General features: G+C 39.4%; 1 protein-coding gene across 3 annotated transcripts in view; it reads right to left on the minus strand.

The window, feature by feature from the left end:
* The window catches only part of cert1a (ceramide transporter 1a), a 29,380-nt gene extending 16,867 nt beyond the window's left edge, over nt 1-12,513 (minus strand). For 2 of the 3 annotated variants that reach the window (XM_052101644.1, XM_052101628.1), the window contains exons 1-3: nt 12,121-12,513; nt 10,760-10,894; nt 6,709-6,825 (exon numbers count right to left, since the gene is read on the minus strand). In XM_052101644.1, coding sequence (XP_051957604.1) covers nt 6,709-6,825; nt 10,760-10,894; nt 12,121-12,210 — 342 coding nt within the window. In that variant the 5' untranslated portion in view covers nt 12,211-12,513. The remainder of the gene's footprint in view (nt 1-6,708; nt 6,826-10,759; nt 10,895-12,120) is intronic. The other variant, XM_052101636.1, reaches the window with a different exon arrangement.
* Nucleotides 12,514-13,440: the final 927 nt, after the last annotated feature.

The following is a 13,440-nucleotide window of genomic DNA, read 5'->3' on the forward strand; positions in this document are numbered from 1 at the left end:
TTCTAGAATTCCCAATGTTTTTTGGGACACTCCTAGAAGTCCTAAATTAATCTTCCAGGCATTCTCAGAATTCCCAGTTCACTCTCTGAACACTCCCAGAGTTCCCAATTATCTCTTTCCAAACACTTCTAGAATTCCCAGTGTTCTTCTTGGATACTCCCAGAATTCTCAGTTCTCTCTGGAAACTCAAAGAATTCCCAGCTTTGTCTTCCAGGCACTTCTAGAATTGCCAGAGCTTTTCCTGAACACTCACAAAATTCCCAGATGTCTCTTGCTGGACACTCCCAGAATTCCCAGCTCTCTGACAGCAGACCGTTCACTGGCACATGAATGAGCAGGCACGGAGGGAGGAGGAGATGAAAATGTCTTCTCTTTTTCACAGATTTAAAGCAGTGATGAAGCCATTAGCTTTCGTAATGATGTGAAGAAATTACATGAGGTGGGTTTCTGAGGCATAATAGCAGGGAGATTTGTGGGAGAGTCTGCAAAGCATGTGGAGGAGAGTGTGAGTGAAGTGTGTATGAGAGAGAGCGTCTTTTGCAGACCCTGTAACACCCACAGCTACTACACACTACACTCACCTCAACACACACACACACACAGACATACTTTACTGTAATAAAATCAACATAAATCTTTCAGAAAGCTCTCACTCACACTTTGGTGCCATCTAATAGAGCACAAGAGTGATTGTGTGAGTGTATGAGAGATAGAATGAGTCTATAAGCATGTTAGACCTCTCCGTAGTGATGTTTCCTCAGATGCTGTAGGGCGTGGACTCTTGTTTCTATGTCTCATATGCTGTACTCCACAGCTCAGCGCTCATCTTAAAGTGGACCAATAAAACCCTGGTCCAATCTAGCATCTTTATTTCTGTTAGAAGTCTTTTTGCTGGAGTCGGTTGAGTGCGGTGCTTTCAGAGCAGGCGGTGCCTCTTTGGATGACTGAATATACTCATGCATTATTCATTCAGCTAGACAACTGCAAGCAGAAAAAGCCCATCCACCCCAGCGTGAATCACCCACACACATGTACACATACAAGATTACCTCAGTAAACGGCGAGTTGCGATAAATAACGGTGACCTGAGCATCAACATCCTCTCTATCACGCTCTTCTGTTGTGGGAATTGGTGCTTCAAGCTAATGCTTTTAGATTTCAAGCCGCACAGAGCAGAATTCAAGAGGAAGATTGCAACAACAGATTCATCAGGTCAGTTTGTTGCTTAGATAAGTGATTGTTGATGGGTGGACATGGGATTATGTATTACATGTGTATATTTGTCACTATGAAAGACATTGCTCACCCAACTGAGATGTTAGCCAGCATGACAGCCTCAGTCATCATTCACTTTCACTGCTTTTTTTCTCTCTATACAATGAAAGTGAACGGTGACTTAGGCAGTAATTCTAACTAACATTTTCCCTCATGTTCCTTGAAAGAAAGTCATGTGGTTTTGGAACAACATGAGGACAAGCAAATGATGACAGAATTTTACATTTTGGGTGAACTATCCCTTTAATGAGCTAACCGAAGGACATTATGGACCCTTTTTTACAGACCGGTGATGACAAATATATGCCTTCTTTAAAGAGGCCCTATTATGCTTTTTGGGATTTTACCTTTCCTTTAGTGTGTAATATAGCTGTATGTGCATGTAACAGGTCTGCAAAGTTACAAAGCACAAAGACCATGCCAAAGGGATTTAGTCTTTCCCACTGCAGTCCAGCCAATACAGACTTAGCTATGTCACTATGTAACACATTTGCATAATGCCTGCCTAAGGGGTACGTTAAGCTGAAACTCAGCTAATGTAAGAGGCGTTACATTTCTGACACACGCTCCAAGCAGTTGACCAATCATAACAGACCGGGACAGCTGACCAATCAGAGCAGACTGGCCTTTTCGGAAAGGAGGGGAGCTAAAACAGAGCGTTTCAGACAGAGGATGAAAAGAGATGCTGCACCAATGTACAGTATGAGAAAAATATGTGTTTTTTGAACATTAAAAGCATGTAAACCTATTCTAGTAGACCCCCTCAAATAAAATGATTAACCTGTAAATAAGTTTTTTTTAATTATTATTTGTCAGTCCTTGAAGTGTCATGTTTTATGTGTTGCGTTGTGCTAAGTTTAGATTTAGTGTTTGTTCCCGTATTTGTTCCACTCCATCGATTACTACTGTTTGTTCCACTCCAGTATCTGTTCCACTCCAGTTTATGTAATTAAAGGATTTAAAAGTTCTACTCCTGCATCTCCTCTCTTCCTCTTCCACTCCAAGACACCAAACATTACAGAAGGACTGACCAACACAAGAAATACGAATACACTTATCTGCTAGTCCTAAGATCTTCCTCTACCCCAGCGATCTCTCTGATCCTCCTCGTCCATTCAGCCATACCCACATGAGCATGGAGCCAACAAGATTATTCATGGAGCTTTTCAGGCATGATCTTCCCCTCCTGGAATATTCCACAAAATTCTACCAACTCGCTGTTACAACTGACATATCAGATACATACCTCAAGTCAATCTATGGTATGGTTTAAATTTCCACAGATCCACAGCTCTTCAGGAGGCGGGGAACCTTTCCCTATTGGACTATATCATTGCCACTATGATCCTCCATTTACCCTCATTCCCCTCCTTCTCCAAAGTAAATCATCTCCCAGTTTTCTAGAGGTGTATATATATATACCCTCTAGTTTTGTTCATTATTTGTCAGTCCTCGAAGTGCAATGTTTGAAATGTTGCGTTGTGCTAAGTTTAGATTGTGTTTGTTCCACTCCATCAATTACTATTCTTGAGCCTTTTGTTTGTTCCACTCCAGCATCTATTCCACTTCAGCGTATGTTCAACTCGTTTATGTAATTAAAGGTTACATTACAGTTATCCAGCACTCTATATTTTTATCTTCGTTTGCAAAGCTGTGCAAGGGTAATCGATGATTTCTTCTTTTGCTGTTGGAGCAAATGGGTGAGCAAAAATGTAATTTGCTATGCTCCCCTATTCACCACCATTCAAGTTTATCCAACTATGACGACTTGGATGTGTAAAAAGGGTCCATTAGTAACAAGAGATTTTTGAACAGAGTTCAATGATGAACTATCGTTTTTTATAATGAGGCTCTTTTTTCTTTGTCACTTCTGTTGTAAACAAAATAACATCCATGAGGATACTCAAATTCAAATGAAAGCAGCTCGCAGAGTGGTCAGAACTGCCCAGAAATATCACAGAATTGCAACACAGAGTCTATAGCAGGGGAGCTCATTACGTCAATCATAATTGACCGGTTGGAGCGAAAAATGCAAATCAATCCCAGAACAACAGCAAAGGACCTTGTGAAGATGCTGGAGGAAACAGGTAGACAAGTATCTATATCCACAGTAAAACAAATCCTACAAATACATAACCTGAAAGGCTGCTCAGCAAAGTAGTAGCCACAGCTCCAAAACTGCCATAGAAAAGCCAGACTAGTTTGCAAGTGCACATGAGGATAAAGATTTGCTACCAAATACTAACAAAGTGTATGTAAACTTGCCACCCACTGGGAATGTGATGAAATAAATAAAAGCTGAAATATATCATTCTATTTTTCTAACAGTTCACATTCTAAAAATAAAGTAGTGATCCTAACTGACCTAAGACAAGGAATGTTTTCTATATTCTATTTCTATTTTCGATTAAATGTCAGGAATTGTGAAAAATGTGAGTTTAAATGTATTTGGCTAAGGTGTATGTAAACTTCTGACTTCAACTGTAGGTATAGCTGCAGGCCAGAGACCTCCAAATGGGGCGGAATCTCCAAAAGAGGGTGGAGTTACTCCAAAAGGGGTTTGCTTCAACTCCAAAGGGGGGCATCACTTCCACTCACGGTTAAGGTTAGGGAAAGGGTTAGGTTAGGGGCTCCCTATATCGAAGTCATATGAAGTATTACTTAAAACACAATCAGTTATGTCTAAAGTAAATTTACAAGCCTGATAGACCTGCCCTTCAATGCCATTATTATTAATCAAACAACAATAACAATAAATTGAGACCATTAATTGCTCTTGGCAGTATAACTTAGTAGCTTTTAAAACATTGATGTATAATCATGCAGTGAAAACCAATGTTCAATTTCTGAATGTATACTTGAATACATATTGATACTTCAAAAACAATGTTTCCCTAATAAACAAATGAGTTCGTATTAGTTTTTGTATTGAGAATTGTCAAATTTCACCGGTACTAACTACTGAAATTTTGGTATTGTGACAACACTGCCTGCAATACATGGTAGATCATACTATAATGGCATTATGAAAAAGTAGAACTCATGTCATAGAGGTGTGAGCACCCCTGGCCTACAGTAACTTAATGCACACACACACACACACACACACACACACACACACACACACACACACACACACACACACAGAATTATGTGGGGAATAACAAAAAGCCCTAGCTAAAAGTTCTTACAAATATTTTGTATTTTCTGCCCTTTTCTCCCCAATTTAGCATGCCCAATTCCCAATGCTCACTAGGCCCTCGTGGTGGAACAGTTGCTCACATCATTCCAGGTGCCGGGGAACAAATTTCAGAAGCCTCACATCTGAGATGGTCAGACTAGTGTAGATTCATGCTATTACCTGCTATCTCCGCACACAACTTACCACACACCACATCGAGGCAACCAGGAGGGTAACCCATGTGACTCTACTCTCCCTAGCAACCAGGACAATTTGGTTGCTTAGGAGGCCTGGCTAGAGTAATTCAGCACACCCTGGATTTGAACTCGCAACTCCAGGGGTGGTAGTCAGCATCACTGCTCGCTGAGCTACCTAGGCCCCAGTTCTAACTAATTTTAAATTAATTAAATCAATCCTCAACAATTTTCAAGTAATCCTCAGAGGTAAATGACCAACAACTTTAAGAGATTGATTTGAGTGACTGATTGGTTCGTGTAGGCTATTTAGAAAAAAATAGATCTGATTAATAGTAGTGAAGTATAACCTTAAAGAAATAGTACACTCAAAATTACAATTTTGTTAGCATGTTCTCACCCTCAAGTCATTCCAAACAAGTATTTCTACTTTTTCATGGAACACAAAAGGAAAAGTTTAGCAGAATATCCAACCTGCCCTTCCGCTCTATCCTTCTATACACTGCGTGACACTCGGTACGTTTATGTACACCTTACAAATTCGATTTGAGTTGGACTAAAACAATAATTTTGTCTTTTCAAAATCTCAACATTAAACTCCAATCGAAGAAATACCAGTAAAAGTTTTGTTGTCAGAAAGAACAGGAAACCTGGACGATGATAGGTTCATTCATACTCCTTAATGAAGTTTTATTTTAACACAATAATACATATTACTTAGTTAGCTTGCTGATGCTAATGGAATTTTGGTCGAATACAAACTATTTTTAACGTTGTAAATGTACAATATACTGCAGATACTGTTGGCTTTTTTATATGATGTTCTTCATTTTGTAAGTTGCTTTGGACAAAAGCATCTAGATGTAAATGTTAATATTGGAGCTCGACAGCTCCCTTCCCCCATCTTATTATGCTCTAAGGAAAAGAAGATTTTGGACATTCTGCCATCTCTCAAGTTTAATTGTTATTTATTTATTTATTTTTTGGTGAAATAGTCCTTTAAGAGACCAGAAAGCATCCTGCTTGGAGTTATAAAGCTCTTTTTAACAGCCGAGTTAGAAATGGCATACTACCCTCTTGCTACTGCCACATATGACAGAAATAGTAAGGCCAGTCATATGACAAAACTGCTAATCAATTCTTTTCCAGCAGATGGCATAAGTGGCCATGAGTGTACAACTGCCAGTGAACAATCATGGTCAAGGAGCAATAGTTACTCCTGCATTGCATTATTAAGTGTCCCTGCTGTTTTTGTTTGCTCAGGTTATAATGTTCCCTGAATTACACAAATGTAAAAATTCACACAACTTTTTGTTGAGTTGAACTTTTTGTCCAGTTCTTATAACTCAAAGATTCCGTTTATGTCTTTATGACCTAAAAACAAACAAACAAACAAACAAAAAAAGCTTTCCATGGTCTCTCTCACTCCAATGCAGGACACTGCTAAAACCATTAAACTAAATTAGACATTTTGAAACTTTTCAACAACTGTTTCTGCTTTGCCTAAAAAGCCCAAACTCACCCACTGCCAGTCAGAAAAACACAACTATCCACATACACACCCTTTCCTGGACCCAAACACCAGCTGTGTAGAAATAGCAGAGCTCTACACTTCATTGTACTTTCAAATGACAACACAAGGAAGCGAGTCAAAAAAAAGAGCGTGCAGGACACATTCCACTGCACAGTGCAGCCAACAACCTCCATTCTTCAACAAAGAGGATAAAACACTGGATCAGGTTCCGCAAACTAAACCTGGATCATTCACTATCATAGATACCTGATTGTTTATAAAAAGTAGGGCTGTCAAAAATATATTTGATTAAAATATTTTATAGTTAAACAATTCAGTTCCAATAAAACTAATTAATACGCAAACTGTATATGTAATTATTAGGCTTGGCAATATGTGTGGAAGACACTTATAATTTAGATTTATGCAGAAGAAACAACAGATTCTGCAATCATTAAACAATATAACTTTAATATAACTTTTTCCGTAAAGGAATTAACTTTGTCAGCTCTATTAAAAAGCCTTGTGTCTAGTGAGTGGCTTACTTTGTGAAGTTCAATGGTGTCAATCCACTGCTGCCGGAGTGAAGGATGTTCAGCCCTAAGGTACCAGAGGCTGTCGTTCACACTGATGTCAAACCGGCATTCATCAAACTCATGGGGCTGAAATGGAAAGAGGATTGACAATAATCCAAACAATCAACAGAGGTTCAAAAAGAACAACAGATAACAATGAGCATGTTAGAAAATGGGATATATTTTCTGGTATCTATGGGCCACATTATTCAAAATCTGTATTTTATTAACATTTTTGTGCTCTTTTTTTCCTTCTAATCCTAATGAACAACTCTTCCTGCTGCCTCATAATGGATTTGCAACCACCGAATAGGTGGCATGCATTAAAAAAAACTAAAATATTAAAGTGAGTATTTCTTTTTGAAGCCCCAAAAATCACATAAAGGCAGCATAGAAGTAATCCATAAGACTCCAGTGGTTTAGTCTGTTTCTTCTGAAGTGATGCAACCACTTTGGGTGTGAACATTTTATGTTGAAGATTGTGAAAGTTAGTGTAGATTTATAGTATAAATGGACTTAAATATTGATCTGTTTCTCACCCACACCAAACATTTCTCTTCTGACGTCACGGAATAAACCACTGGAGTCTTATGGATTACTTATATGCTGAATTGATATGCTTTTTGGAGCTTCAAAGTTTTGATTACCATTCACTTGCATTGTATGGATCTACAGAGAGTTATTCTTCTAAAAATCTTTGTTTGTGTTCAGAAGAAGAAAGGAAGTCATACACATCTGGGATGGCATGAGTGTGAGTAAATGATGAGAGAATTTTCAATTTTGGGTGAACTATCCCTTTAACAAGTAGCTCAGTATCACTTTTTTTAATTTATTTTTGTATGGATATGATGAACACACAAGGACAAATGACAGAAGCCTGAAATTTACCACCACATCATTTACCCAATAGTGATTCCTACGTAAATGTATTTATGCCGCCTTTATGCTGAAATTAAAAAATTACAAATGCACCTTTAAATGGTATATTTGTGTTGCATTTGTATTGTATAGTCGGCTTAAAGGTATAGTTCACCCAAAAATGAAATTTCTGTCATCATCTACTCACCCTTCTCATGTTGTTTAAAACCCGTTTGACTTTCTTTCTTTCTTTCAAGGAACATATAAGGACATTTTAGGCAGAATGTTAGCCTCAGTCACCATTCTCTTTCATTGCATTTTTTTTCTTCTTTCCATACAATGGAAGTGAATGGTGACTGATGCCCTAACATTGACTTGTGTATTCTAATGGAAGAAAGAATGTCAAATGGGTTCGAAACAACATGAGGGCGAGTAAACGAAGACAGAATTTTCATCTGCAGGTGAATGCTTTTAATAAAATGCTGTTAAACCAGGATTTTTTGTGGTCTGTAGAACAGAGAAAGTGAATTGATCCAAGTCAGAACAAAGCAGCTGAATGTCCTTCATCAGTGTTTGTGGAATATCTCCTGTTATCATTGGCTTATCTGTTCCCTTACGACGCAGTACAATTGACATTGCGTGCTATAGCATATGGGAGTGTCTTCCACAAGACGTAGTTGAAACCTCTCTACAATAACGCCAATATTTTAATATTTGATATGGTGTCTGAGCCTCGCCCTTTTAGGCGCGAACTGGCTGCTATAACAGCAGGTGCACAAACATTTTTTCTTCCTTCAAGACAGCGATTAATCTCTCATCTAGAAGCCGTCTACTGCTTCGCCGTCGACTACATGAGTCAGCGGGCAGAATCTTCATGGCAACGAGAAGTCTCTCCGCTTCCCTGCAGTGTTCTGGTGAACATCCGCCTCACCGCTTGTCGCTTTGCTGGTGAATGGGCCGCTTCAGCATCCTGATTCCCCGCAGCTTTTCGGCAGGTGTTGTGTATCCTTATAAAGCAATTGTATATTGTGTGTATAAATAGTCGCTTATGTGTTCGCGTCTTTTTAAAGATGTCATTCCGTAAGTACTCCTTGTGCGAGAGGCACTTCCTGCCGTCAGATCAGCACGAGAGCTGCATTCTTTGTCTGGACCACGCTCACGCCGAATCAGCTCTCATGGAGACAGACTGTCCTCACTGTGAGGGCATGAGTCTCAAGATACTTCACTCGCGAATCACCCCTCGATTCGAGTTAGAGCAGGAATAATTTGAGGTGGACCTCGTGCCGGCACACGGCCCGCGAGCCCCTCAATCTCACGCAACACGTCTATACTGATACATTATATGCGTGACGTGTGCACGGCCTCGTCTCGTTTGGTGGTTCCGGCGCTGGGGATGATGATGATGTTATATCTCTCACTCCAAATGTCTGCACTGGCTGGAAGAGCATACTCAGCGGCAGGCCAAACTGGTTCAGCATTTCACGCGATGATGGTGCTCCAAGCTTTCCAAGCGAAGCTTTGAAGATGTTCAAAGTGCTCCACACCGCTATGGCCACGAAAGTCACTGCACAGTCAATGAGCAACCTGGTGTTTTTGGCTGACCCTCACGTAAATGTGTGATGCAGAAAAGTTGCTCTATTTGATGCTACGGTATCTCTAGCCGGCCTTTTTGGAGGCTCTGTGAATAAAATTACTGAGTGCTACGTCACGACTCAGGCTATGAGACAATTTATACCAAAACGGAGCAGTACTTCACCACAACCGGGTCGTCCCCGCTCTGTATCAGTCCAGCACCCAGCTAAAAACCCCACACCAGCTGCCTCAGCGCCACCAAATGTCACCACCGAGCCGCTGGTAAAGCCAAAACCAAGGCAGCCACCACAGTGTAAGCCCTGCGTCAACGGAAAAACTCTCCCCGTGCAGCAAAGCGCTCCTGACACACAATACTGTTCCCCTCTGCTGTTTGTCGGAAAAGGAATATTGTTGTTCAAAATGTTGCTGAATATATTGTTTTCTGTGTCTCACAATAATCACATGCAATAAAGTTATTTTCATTATTCTCAACCGCATCTCAATGGTGAGCGCGCTTTACATCACGTATGAACACACAAACATTGCAAAAATAGTACAGCGCTCGCATGAGATGCTTACACATTTTCAAAAGAGCTTTCCAAAGCCCACACATTATGTACAACCGCTTCCCAATGGCGAGCGGCGCATTATATCATGTTTGAACATACAAAGATTGTTTGCTGACTCTGTTCCCCATATGAGTTAGCACAAAATGTCAAGTTTACTGAGTCGTAAGGGAATATCTAGGTTACGTCCGTAACCTCGGTTTCCTGAGACGAAGGGAAAGAGACATTGCAAACGCTGGCCACACTACAAGATTTCTGAGTTCTTCTGAGGTATGAGCGATGCACTCCTTGTCCCTCAATCAGACAATTCAGGAATGGTGTTTGTGCACCTGCTTTTATAGTGGACAGCTTCACGCTTAAATGGGCAGGGCTTAAACACTATAGCCAATATTAGAATATTGGCGTTATTGTAGAGAGGTTTCAATTAGGTTGTGTGGAAGGACACTCCCTGTCTCATTCCCTTTGTCTCATGGAACTGAGGTTACGTACGTAACTGAGACGCTTTCCTGCCTGAACTCGAAGCCTCCACCACAAACACTGAAATCATACACGTGCTAACAGACATTCCAGAGGGGACTGAGACTTCAAGAGTTTCTAAGCCTTGATTCAAAGGGATTACTGATTACTGACAACAGCAGGCAGATTAGCATTGCATGATGAGCAGGAAACATCGCTGCTCAAACATTTTCACACATCAGCATCTCGAATTAACATGGCTTAGATAACGCCATGTAGGTGATTATTAATTGACGTGCCACAACTGCAGTCAAGATAAGCCCTTGAAAGTTGCTAAACAGCACTGCTGAATTACTGAATTATTAACTGGAAAGGACACCAGTAGCCCAAAACATCATGTGTAGTTTAGTGTTTGAGACATGGCCGCTATGACAATCATATTTACATGTGTTGTGTGTTCTGTTTATAGTCACTCCCTCCTTACCAATGATAAATCATACATGCATGCATATTTCAGATAATCTTTCAGAATAGAAATGGAGAAAAGACTGATCTGAGATCAGCCTTACCGTGATGACAGCCTTGCTGAGACAGATAGACCCTCTGCAGCCGTACTCCTTCTCATCTGCAGATCTATAGTAACTGAGAATATTTCCCTTCAGCACGACCAAGCGGTCCTGCCACCCATGAATGTAGTTAGTCCACTGCAGACAAACACATTATTATTTATTTACAGGTATTTGGACACTTAAATGTATAGTTCACCCAAAAATGAAAATTCTCTCATCATTCACTCATCCTCATGCCACCCCATTTGAGTATGACTTTCTTTCTTCTGCAGAACACAAACAAAGGTTTTTAGAGAAATATCTCAACTCTCTAGGCCCATACAATGCAATTAATATATATTTTTTATTTTTGTGGGTGATTTGGATTCTTGTGAATGCATTATTCGTGCATATCTCCACCTACTGTGCAGGGGGTTGAATTTATGGTAAAAAATACTTCTGTTTCTCACCCACACATATCATATACCATATAGACATATGAGTCATATGGATTACTTTTATGCTGCCTGTATGTGCTTTTTGGAGCTTAAAAGTTCTGGTCACCATTCACTTGCATTGTATTGACCTACAGAGCTGAGATATTCTTCTAAAATATTCGGATGAAGAAAGAAAGTCACACATCTGGGATGGCATGAGGGCGAGTAAATGAGAGAATTTCAACTTTCAATTTAAGCCACACTTAAAATAGAATGTAGCTATTTGGACACTTTCTGATTGTAAAACTCAGTTAATGTGATCATTTCTCCATACATCTACTAAAAATAAACCTTAGGACCAGTGGGTTCAAAGCAAGAAAATTGGCAAAAAAGTCATATTAGTTCTGAGAAAAGTTCTAGCATCATGTGTTTTGATATTTTGTTATCTAATGCAATAAAATTCTGTTTATCATCCAGGCTATTTCATGCAAGAGGCTTACATCACAAACTGACTCAAAGTACATTCCTGATGGTCCAAGACTTTCAAAGTTCAGCTCTAATGGAGACTTCAGTTTAACTGAACAGTATCCGAACCAAAACAACTAAACAGGCTTATTCGGACACGATTAGCGTCTTTTACATTGACCCAAGCTCTCAAAAACAGATTTATGCCACATAAAACAGGTGCAAGACAAGCCAATACAGATCTAGGGACTTCTTTTTTTACTAAATGTATGTTGTTGACACAAGTTAACTAGCTGAAAATCAGAGGAAAAGCGCCAATTTAGTCGCATATAGATGAAGTGTAACTACTGATAACAAGCACCATCACAAAAGTCACATAAAGGCAAACGACAGTGTCTCACTTCTCTCAATGTCAACAATAACAAGACAAATACTATATACCCTAATTAAAGTAGTTAAAGTCCATTCTTCTTGTATTACCTTACTGAGAGTTCCGCCGAGCTCGTCCAGCAGTTCTGACTCCGGGTCCAAATCCTCATCTGAACCCGACGAGCTGCAGTCCGACATCATGATGATGATAGCAAGTTACAAGTTAAAGCGATAGATCACCAACAGTGGCTGTGAAATCGATTGATGTCTGCTGTAAACAGAGGCCAGGCGTGAAAGCCCATCCTACTTCCAGTATCAAACTCCTCATGACGACATCCAGCGATCAGTTGAACAAAGTTTGTGTTTTCAGCTCTGCACTACGATCTTCAGTCCAAGAGATTCATGCGAGTAGTGCTGAAATAGATGTGAAGTAACAAAACTCCATGCTTACAACACAAATACACTCGTGGCTTGAGATACCATGTCAACATTCGTCTCTCTCTCTCTCTCTCTCTCTCTCTCTCTCTCTCTCTCTCTCTCTCTCTCTCTCTCTCTCACACACACACACACACGCTTTTTGATATTAACCCCTCTCGGTTGTACAATGTATTACATAAATTATGTTTTCTCATCTACACGTGTTGGATCTTTAACAGCATACCAAAAATAATCACAGTACAACCATGGCCTTTTTGACATGATATCATGGTTAAACAAAGTTTTTATTAGACATATAGGCTATACCATAGCATGGGTTGTTTTTTTCAGCGTTGTTGTTATATGAAAATCATGTCACGTTATAACTGACATGGAAACGTTTTTACCATGCCTTCATCATTCATTTAAGGACAATTAGCATTTATTCTGTTCACAAAGTGTGTTAATTGTATCAAGACAAAAATATATATATATATTGAGGATTGATATATAGCAACATCATTGGTGTGAAATGAAATATTAAAGGACGGTTGTTTGGATTCAAATTATTTTTAAATTATTTTTTAAAAGATGGCGAGGTTTACCCCACATGGGAGGTAAAAGTGATATCGTGGGCAAAAAAGTCAACTTAGCCTACTCAAATACTTTTGAGACAGCAAGCTGCTAATTTGAGTTTGAGTAAGTTGAGTAACAAATTAAGATATTATGCTACTTATTCAAAATAACCACTTCAGAAAAGGGTAAACATTTTCTGTTAATTTCAATCACATTTAGCATTTAATATCATCTTAAGTATTCTATAAACAAATTAATCTCCATTATAAATGGATCAGTCATTGTGAGCTTTGAACTTATTTCATAATACATCTATTCCCCCCAAGGTGCACTTGTTACTTTTGTCTTTGTGTCATCTTGGACTTACACTGACACCTAGTGACTTGGATGCAGCACCATTTAAAATCAATAGTTTTCTACTTTAATCAATGAGTGAAA

Source organism: Xyrauchen texanus, chromosome 3, assembly GCF_025860055.1.
Source record: "Xyrauchen texanus isolate HMW12.3.18 chromosome 3, RBS_HiC_50CHRs, whole genome shotgun sequence".
Classification (NCBI taxonomy): Eukaryota; Metazoa; Chordata; class Actinopteri; order Cypriniformes; family Catostomidae; genus Xyrauchen; species Xyrauchen texanus.